This window comes from Myotis brandtii, unplaced genomic scaffold (assembly GCF_000412655.1).
Source record: "Myotis brandtii unplaced genomic scaffold, ASM41265v1 scaffold1064, whole genome shotgun sequence".
Lineage (NCBI taxonomy): Eukaryota > Metazoa > Chordata > Mammalia > Chiroptera > Vespertilionidae > Myotis > Myotis brandtii.
Window position 1 is genome coordinate 457,773 of NW_005353602.1, and position 9,711 is coordinate 467,483.

The 9,711-nt window shown below is 51.8% G+C and overlaps 1 protein-coding gene across 1 annotated transcript in view; it reads right to left on the minus strand.

The window, feature by feature from the left end:
* CFAP73 (cilia and flagella associated protein 73) overlaps nt 1–3,962 on the minus strand; it is an 8,492-nt gene extending 4,530 nt beyond the window's left edge. Inside the window, exons 1-3 of the mRNA XM_014541149.1 lie at nt 3,867–3,962; nt 1,626–1,731; nt 739–843 (exon numbers count right to left, since the gene is read on the minus strand). Coding sequence (XP_014396635.1) covers nt 739–843; nt 1,626–1,731; nt 3,867–3,922 — 267 coding nt within the window. The 5' untranslated portion in view covers nt 3,923–3,962. The remainder of the gene's footprint in view (nt 1–738; nt 844–1,625; nt 1,732–3,866) is intronic.
* Between the last annotated feature and the right edge of the window lie 5,749 nt (nt 3,963–9,711).

The following is a 9,711-nucleotide window of genomic DNA, read 5'->3' on the forward strand; positions in this document are numbered from 1 at the left end:
CTGGGCGTCCTGGGGAGGAGGGATGAACCGGCGGCCAGGACGCTCAGGATTGGGCGCCTGCGGAGCGCGCCCCTTCCACCCCGGCCCAGCATTAATTAGCACGTGCAGTCATGGATTGCAAACAGATGGTCCGCGGGCCAAACGCAGCCAGAATCTGATTTTGGTCCCTCACTCCTCCCCCACGGTTTTTTAAAAGCGTGAATGCGTCAGTTTTCCCACCACTCCCTTTGTATTAGTACACCAATTTAAAAAATATATATATATTGTATTGATTTCAGAGAGGAAGGGAGAGAGAGAGAGCGATAGAAGCATCCATGATGAGAATCATTGATTGGCTGCCTCCTGCACGCCCCCTACTGGGGATTGAGACCAACACCAGGCATGTGCCCTGACCAGAAATCAAACCATGACCTCCTGGTTCAGAGGTCGATGCTCAATCACTGAGCCATGCCAGCCAGGCTAGTACACCCATTTAAAAAAATAATTAGCACATAAAAGTTTATTAAACATTCTATTGATCTTAGCCATGGGATATATTAAATTTATAGAATGATTTTTAGAGAATTGACATTAAAATGATGACTCTTACCATCCATGAATTTGGATTTAGCCAATAGGTATTGAAGTCCCCAACTATAAGAGTACACCCGTTTTTAAACATTTCTGTGACATGTCTGGCCCCTAAGGATTGTGACTTTGTGACCCTGTGACCTGCCTCCCCCAGCAGGCCCCACCCACCTGCAAGAACTTGTCAAAGCGGAAAAAGGACCCCTTTAGCTCCTGCTTCTTCTGTTCCAACTGTTCCTGGCGCTGCATCAGGACTGCCATCCTGTTCTGGAACACCTGGCGTGTGAACATGGGTGTCTGTGTGTTTGGGGGTTCAAGTCATCCAGCGCCTTTAAGTTCACACTTAACTCCTCTCAGCTGTGGTCCCTGGTCATGTCGCTGCGCCCCTCCTCAAATCCACCCGCAGCTCCCACCAGCCGCAAGGAAGCCCAGGTGCCCTCCTGCAGCCCCTGCGTGTCCGTGTCCCTGCCCTTTCTCAGGCCTCATCTCCCCCTCCCCCCTCTGACACTGTCTTCCGGCCACTTGGCCACCTGTGCTTTGTTCTTGCCTTCCAGCCTTTGTATATGCTGTTTCCTCTTTGTTTCTTCCTTCTCACACTGTCCCCCTTTGATGGATAAGCCAACTTGCCCTTCAGGAATCCCTAAGACACCACTTCCTCCAGGAAGCCCTCCTTGATCACCCTCATGTGGAAATAGGGGCTTTCTCTGGGCTCTTACAGTCCTTCTCAGTACGTCCCCCTCCTAGCAGTCACCAGCTGGACATGGTCTGGGTCCTTCTCTAGACTGTGAGCCCCTGAGGACAGGGACCATGGTGAGACCCCTAGATCCCGGCGAGTGCCCTGCACATAGGTGCTCGGAGCACATTGATTTGCACCAACAACTGATCTCCTTGGATCCCCACTTGACAGGTGAGGAAACCAGGGCTCAGCGTGGTGACGTGACTTGTCTCAGGCCTGGGAGCTAATAAGTTGGCTCCAGGATTTCCCATTCCCCTGCTCACCACCATTTTTTTTTTGGTCTGGGGTCCCCACAAGTCTCAGGACTACAGTGGGGGCTCACCTCCTTCTGGGCCCGCAGGCCCCGGTCCACATCCACCAGCTCCTGCCTCTTCTGCAGGAGACACAGCACCGGCGGGGAGTGGCCGGGATTCCACTCCGGGATCTTCCTGGAGGGGCTCACGGAGGAGGTGGGGGTGAAGGAGGGAAGAGTCAGGGCCCCCAAACTCCCCCCTAGTGCCTGAAATGCCCCCATTAGCCACCTACTGGCTGTGGAATTCATTCATTCATTCATTCATTCATTCATTCAACAAATTGTACTGAGCACCCAGCAAATGCCAGGCACCATCACAGCACTGGGGCCCCTGCTGGGGACAAGACAGACAAAAAGCGGCCCTGCGGGAGCTGGCATCCCGGGGGGAGGGGGGGGGGACACACACAGGAGATAAAGCTAACAAATAAGAAGAAGCAATGCCAGGACATGGTAGGTGCCAAGGTGACAAATCCTTCAATGCGGAAGGGGGTCAAGAAGTCTCTCTGAGGAGGGCCAGAACCATGGTGAGCGGAAGGGGAGGGAGGGAGGAGAGAGATGGGAATTACAATCAGAGAAGTTGTGGGGGCCAGCGGGTGGCGAGGGAGGACTTTGGCCTTGACTGTGAGTGAGGTGGGCAGCAGGGGAGGCTTCTGAGCAAAGGAGGGGTCCCCCTGGCCGCTGTGGGGGACAAAGACAATAGGAGGGGCAGGAGAGCTGCAGGAGACCGGTGACAGGGTGATGGGGTGACAGATGATGTGGTTCTGATCGGGCGGTTGTAGTGCGGAGGGGAGGAGGGGTCCATTCTGGATACAGTTTGAGAGCTGAGCTGATGGAGTGATGAGGGAGGTGAGAAAGGAGTCCATGCCCTGGCCGGTTTGGCTCAGTGTATGGAGCGTTGGCCTGTGGACTAAAGGGTCCTGGGTTTGATTCCTGTCAAGGGCACATGCCCGAGTTGCAGGCTCTATCCCCAGTAGGGGGAGTGCAGGAGGCAGCTGATCACTGATTCTCATCATTGATGTTTCTATCTCTCTCTCTCTCCCTCTCCCTTCCCCTCCCTGCGGGCCCAGAAGGAGATGAGCCCCCACTGTAGTCCTTTTAGTGAAATAAATAAAAATATATTTTAAAAAAATAGAAAGAAAGGAGTTCGAGGTGAAGCTGGGACTAAGAGCTGGGAGGGTGTTGCTGATGGAAGAAGGCTGAGTGGGGGGAGGCGGCCAGGGGAAATCAGCTCCTTGCTGTGGCCAAGTTGAAACTGAAGACGCCTGTTAGAGCTCTGGGGGAGGGGTCCAGCAGGCAGCCCCTTAGGGTCGGGTGTGTAGGGAGCAGGAGGGATACACTAACTCCATTCGGCAAGCCTTTCCCAGCTCCGGTTCAGGGGAGACGCTGCCATTTTCAACATGCCCGAGTTGCAGGCTCTATCCCCAGTAGGGGGAGTGCAGGAGGCAGCTGATCACTGATTCTCATCATTGATGTTTCTATCTCTCTCTCTCTCCCTCTCCCTTCCCCTCCCTGCGGGCCCAGAAGGAGATGAGCCCCCACTGTAGTCCTTTTAGTGAAATAAATAAAAATATATTTTAAAAAAATAGAAAGAAAGGAGTTCGAGGTGAAGCTGGGACTAAGAGCTGGGAGGGTGTTGCTGATGGAAGAAGGCTGAGTGGGGGGAGGCGGCCAGGGGAAATCAGCTCCTTGCTGTGGCCAAGTTGAAACTGAAGACGCCTGTTAGAGCTCTGGGGGAGGGGTCCAGCAGGCAGCCCCTTAGGGTCGGGTGTGTAGGGAGCAGGAGGGATACACTAACTCCATTCGGCAAGCCTTTCCCAGCTCCGGTTCAGGGGAGACGCTGCCATTTTCAGATTCTAAGACTGCGGTTGGGACCCTCAGTCACTCCACGGAACACAACACAGGCCTGGACAGGCTTCCTCCACTCTCCCTTTAAAAATGCAGTTTGCAGGCATAGGGGGCAAAAGTTCATAGAATAATTCCTTCCCACCTGGGTTCAAACCATTTAATCTCAGCTGGATGTCAGCTGGGGTGGGAATTAAGGGCAGGTTAGAGATGTGGGCTACTGACGCTGCTCAGCTCTAACCAGCCCGGAGACGTCAGGGAAGTCCCTAGTTCTCTCTGAGCCTCAGTTGTTTTCATCTGTGAAATGGGGGCAATGATCTCCCACCGTGAACAGGCTGTGGAAGCCAGGATCCAGGACTTGGGAGGGAATGGGCCACCCACTCACTCCTGTCCTCCTTCCAACCCTCCCTGCCACCCCGAGCCACTCACATTGGCAGCTTGTCTTGCAAGGCCAGTCGGAAATCTCTCTCCCAGGACACGGCCATTCTCCTGGCGATTTCTGGGGCTTTCTTTCCACCTGGAGGGTTTCTGGTGGAAGGTGGTGCAACAGCGTGTTCGGAACTCCCAGAAGGCAGCCACCAAGCAGGCCCTGGTTGCCCAGGCAACCATCAACGCAACATTCCATTGCCTGTCTGAGGCCGGGGAAATCCACCCTGGGAGGGAGAGGGAGGGGCTGCCGGGAGGGAGGGGCTGCCGGGAGGGCAGCAGCCTCTGGCCCTTCGGGGGCTTTAACTCCCCGTCTAAATTGGGGTCCCAGAGGAGAGGGGACCCTTGGCCAAGAATTTACCCTCTTGGTGACCCATGTCTGGCCAGGCCTCTTCCTGGCTGGGTGGGATGGGGCCTTGCTAACGTGGCTCTATGCCCAGATGTCTGCTATTATTGGGCACCCACTGTTGGCCAGGTCTTGGGTGGGGTCACTTACTCCCCTGCAAGGTGCCGAGGGCCTACCATGTTCCAGCCCTTCGAGGGTCCACTTCCTTTGCTGGGGATGGGGCTCCCCTGGCCACGCCTCACGGAGGGAGCCCGGGCCTGGTTAGGGAGCTAAGGAGGACCAGCTGGAGACCAGCTGGGAAGAGACCCGCGATCTGGATTTGGAGGCTGGGGGTAGGGGAGCAGCTGAGGTGGTTTAGGCGATTACTGTGGGTCAGACACAGTGCTAAGTAATTCAGGCAGCCACACATCTAGGAGAATGACTTGTAAAAAACTGGCAGCACCCACTCCCGGCTATGGAGCCATCGGAACTCTCAAAAAGTAATTCAGTGTCGGATTTAATCCGTGACCAGCACTGCAGAGGTGGTATTAGGGGAAGTACTCAGTAAAATTACGAACACCCATGGGTCTGCCCTGGCCGGCTTGGCTCAGTGGATAGAGCGCGGGCCTGCGGACTGAAGGATCTCGGGTTCGATTCCGGTCAAGGGCACATGCCTGGGTTGTGGGCTCGATCCCCTCAGTAGGGGGCGTGCAGGAGGCAGCCGATCAATGATTCTCTCTCATCATTGATGTTCTCAGTAGGGGTGCAGGAGGCAGCCGATCAATGATTCTCTCTCATCATTGATGTTTCTATCTCTCTCTCCCTCTCTCTTCCTCTCTGAAAAAAATAAATATATATATATATTTTAAAAACCCACAAACTCACGCATCCTTCCCACTTTAAAATTGTGGAAGTGACTCTTAGTTTAAAAAAGAAAGAAATGTATTTTCTTATTGCAGGTAACACTATTTAAAAAACTATAAATACTTATAATGCCTGTATTGCTTAAAACAACCGCTAAGCATTTTATTGGAGCATATTTTTTAAAATGGAACTAAAATAATGTTATCTTTGAGCAGTTTGCAGTAAATTGCAGACTATCCACATACATTGATGTGAAGTGACAAGTACATGATCTAGTTTTTTCCTGATTTAAAAAAATATTGAGATATAATTGAATAAAGTAAAATTCATTTTTTCCACATACTGTTCTGTGAATTTTGGCAAATACATAAAGGCATGTAACCACCACCACAGTCAAGATACAAAACGTTTGCCCCAAAAGTTCTCATGTCCCTTTGTACTCAACCCTTGTCCCCACCCCAGCCCTTGGCCGCCACTGACCTGTTCTCTAGCCCTATAATTTTGCCTTTTTCAGAAAGTCATGAATAGAACCTATACCAACGGTTCTCAACCTGTGGGTCGCGACCCCTTTGGCGGTCGAACGACCCTTTCACAGGGGTCGCCTAAGACCATCCTGCATATCAGATATTTACATTACGATTCATAACAGTAGCAACATTACAGTTATGAAGTAGCAACGAAAATAATTTTATGGTTGGGTCACAACATGAGGAAATGTATTTAAAGGGCCAGCAGAAGGTTGAGAACCACTGACCTATACCTTGTAGCCTTTCAAGTTTGGTTTCTTTCATTTAGCAATATTCATTCTTGATCCATTCATGTTGGTGTGTGAATCAGCAAGGTACATCCTTTTTCACTGCTGAGTAGTATTTCAAGGTATGCTTTGTCCACTCACCTTCCAGTTGGGTTAGTTCTAGCTCTCGGCAATTATGGTATAAAGATAGTATTTCCATGCATTTTTGTGTGTGTGTGAACATAAGCTTTCGTTGGGTCATGTGATAAGTGTTCATTCAACTGTATAAAACTCTGTAAACTGGTTTGTAGTGTGCCTTCCCGTTTTGATATTCACACGAGCAATGCATGAGAGTTCTGATTGCTCCATAGCTTCGCCAGGCATTGGTATTGCCAGTTTTAAAAAAAAATATTTTTTAATTGATTTCAGAGAGGGACAGGGATAGAAACATCAGTGATGAGAGAGAATCATCAACTGGCTGCCTCCTGCACACCCCACTCTGGGGATCAAGCCTGCAACTCGGGCATGTGCCCTGACCAGGAATCAAACCGTGACCTCCTGGTTCATAGGTCGACACTTAACCACTGAGCCATGCTGGCTGGGCTGCCAGTTTTTCTTAAAAAGTCATTCTGATAGATGTGTAGCTATCTATTGATTCTGAGATCATTGTAGATTCATCTGCAGTTTAAAAAAATAATACAAAGAGGTGCCATACCCCTTCACCCAGTGCCCCCCCCCCCGTGGTGACTTCTTGCACAACTATACACTATCACAACCAGGAAATTGGCATTGAGAATCCACTGACCTTACTCAGATTTCATTTGGACGACTGTGTATTCAGTTCTATGCAGTTTTATCTCATTTGGACGCTGGCAATCGCCACAGTCAAGATACAAAACATTCATCTCAAAGGTCCCTCCTGCCCGCCTCCCTAACCCCTGGCACCCATTCATCTGTTCTCTGTGTGGTTTGGTCACATCAGGGAGGTTATATAATTGGAATCACATAGCATGTAACCTTTTGAGAGTGGCTTTTAAAAATATTTACTTTTATTGATTTCAGAGAGGGAGAGATAGAAACATCAATGATGAGAGAGAATCATGGATTGGCTGCCTCCTGCATGCCCCCTACTGGGAATTGAACCCACAACCCGGGCATGAGACCGGAATCGAACCTGGGACCTTTCGTCCGCAGGCTGACGGTCTATCCACTGAGCCAAACCAGCTAGGGTGAGAATGGCCTTTTTCACTCAGCTGCATCCCCTTGAGAGCCATGCTCATTGCTACCTGTATCCATGTTTGTTCTTTTTGATCACTAAGCAGCATTCCATAGCAGGAATGGGCAATGTTTGTTGAAGGACATTTGGGTTGTTTCCAGTTGGGGCCATTATGAATAAAGCCACTCTGAAGATTCAGGTCCTGAATTTTGTATGAACATGTTATCATTTCTCTGGCAGAGCAGATGCCCAAGAGCATAACTGCTGGGTCCTATGGGAAATGCCGGTTTAGTTTTTGTTTTGTTTTGGTTTTTAAAGAAACCACCATATTCCTTTCCAGAGAGGCGGTGCCATTTTATGTTCCAACCAGCAATGTGGGAGCGATCTAGTTTCTGCATCCTCACTGTTACCCACCCCCTTTTTAGACATTCTGATAGGTGTGTTGTGGTATTTCATTTCTCTAACGGCCAATGGTGATGAACACCTTCTCAGGTGTTTATTTGCCATCCGCAATCCTCCTCAGCAAAACATCTGTCCATGACCGTCGCCTGTGTTCTAACTGATTGTTCTCTTTCCCGCTGTTGAGTGCGGAGACGTCTCCCTGCATATGTCTCCGTGCTCCAGGCGAGCCTCTGACAGACCTGAGCTCCCCCCAGGCTGGAGCCTCTCTTTTCATCCTCTCCCACGATCTTTGATGAGGTGCAATCTGCCACCGTTTCCTTTATGGATCGTGCTTTCGGTATCAAATCCAAGATGGGATTTGAACTCAGGCCGCCTGGGTGTAGCGTCACCTTCTTAACCACAACACTGCAGATACAGGTGAGCCCCTCTTGGGTCTTGCCTTCCTCAGGCCCATTCCCGCCCCAAGATGCCATAATTTCGAAGCCAGCATGCATCCTTCCTTTCTTAATGTCTATTGTTTTAGGGGTGTATGTTTGCAAATGTTTATTGAGCACCTACTATGTACCTACTTTGTGAGGATGCAGCGGCGGATCAGATAAGACCTGCCTTCATGGGGCTTGCAGGCTAATGGGGAGGCCAAGTGAATCAAATAGATTTGTAGCCCTAGCCGGTTTGGCTCGGCGGATAGAGAATCGGCCTGTGGACTGAAGGGTCCCAGGTTCGACTCTGGTCAAGGGCACATGCTGAGGTTGCGGGCTCAATCCCCAGTGGGGGGCATGCAGGAGGCAGCCGATTGATGATTCTCATCATTGATGTTTCTCTCTCTCTCTCTTCCTTCCTCTCTGAAATCAATAAAAATATTTTAAAAATAGTCTTGTAAATATGTCATCACACTCTGATAGGGTGAGGGGAGGCCTAGAGTACAAGGAGGGGGCAGGGAGGCCTCCTGAGGAAGTGACATGTCAACCCAGACCTGAAGGAGGAGGAGGGGTGAGAAGAGGAGCGGGGCAGTATTCCAAGTAGAGAAAACAGCATGTGCAAAGGCCCTGAGGCAGGAGGATGGGGCCCTCCTAGCAGAGAACAAAGGCCTGTGGGTTGGTGTGCAGAATTCAAGGATGATGGGGTAGGTCAGGCCTGGATAGGGCCAAGGAGTGGCCACACCTGTGCTACAAGCGACAGATGAGGGAGTTAGGTGATTCCTCCACGGATATGAAGCTGAGAAGCGATGGACCTTGGCGTTTGTTCATATAGAGATCCCTCCCCCATCCCTGCTCAGGAACTGTTCACAGCACAGAAGAAAGGAGAGGAGGTCCCTGGAGCCAGCCACTCCACCCCAGGCCTCAGCAGGCCTCTCTGTTAAATGGGGTGCCACTCCCACATCCTGTTGGTGCTCCCCTGCCACACCGGCGAGGCCGAGGTCCCAGCCTCCCACCTGTCTCTGTCCTCATGTCCTGGGGAATGGCTTGGGTGGGGCCGCTGAATGACAGGAGGACACAACTCCTCTGTTGGCCTTGCCCTTGGCCACAAACCCACACGCTCTGGAAATATCCACTCTCCCCACCCCCGCCCCCAAGTCTCAGGCTTCGCTGGCTTCCCCCTTCCTGCTTCTCCATTCCGAGGCCGGGGTGCGTGTGTGTGCAGAGGGGGGCGGGGAACTTGGGGACTAGGGCTGAGGAAGGAGGAAGCAGGGCGTGGACTGATAGACACCTTGTTTCAGGCCAAGGCAGGAGGGGCTTTGCCGCCGGCTTTCTGGCAGCCAGCCCGCGGGAGGGGGTTTTGGAAATCCTGCCCACTCCTCCCACCGCTGCCTCCGTCCCACATGGCTCCCTGCCCAGCTTCGTGCCCAGCGATCACAAATGGGGCTTTGTGTTCCCCGGACAGAGAACACACGTCTCACCCCGACCTGGGCCAGGGCTTGTCTGCCTTGCGCCCCTCTTGGCCTCAGGAGAGACGGTGCCACTTCCCAGGAGGGGAAACTGAGGCCTCGAGAGGAACAGGTCTGCGCAGTCAGGGGAGGAGTCTGCCTTCTGGTTTGGGGGTGAAGATGGAGAGGGGCGGTGGCGCCGTGGGGAGAAAGGAAGGAAGTAAAAAACAACAGGACTCCTGTCACTTTCCGATTCCAGCCCTCGCGGGGGACTGAGTCCCATTTAGCCCGGCAGAGTGTGTGTTGAATCTTCCTGATGCGCCAGGCGGTGTGGGAGGTGCGGCATGAATCAGACATTGTCCCTGACATTTAGGAGATAAGACGAGCGTGTAAATCACCAGGAAAACAAGGGGATGAGAGACCAAGGTCACAGAGCGGGGCTGC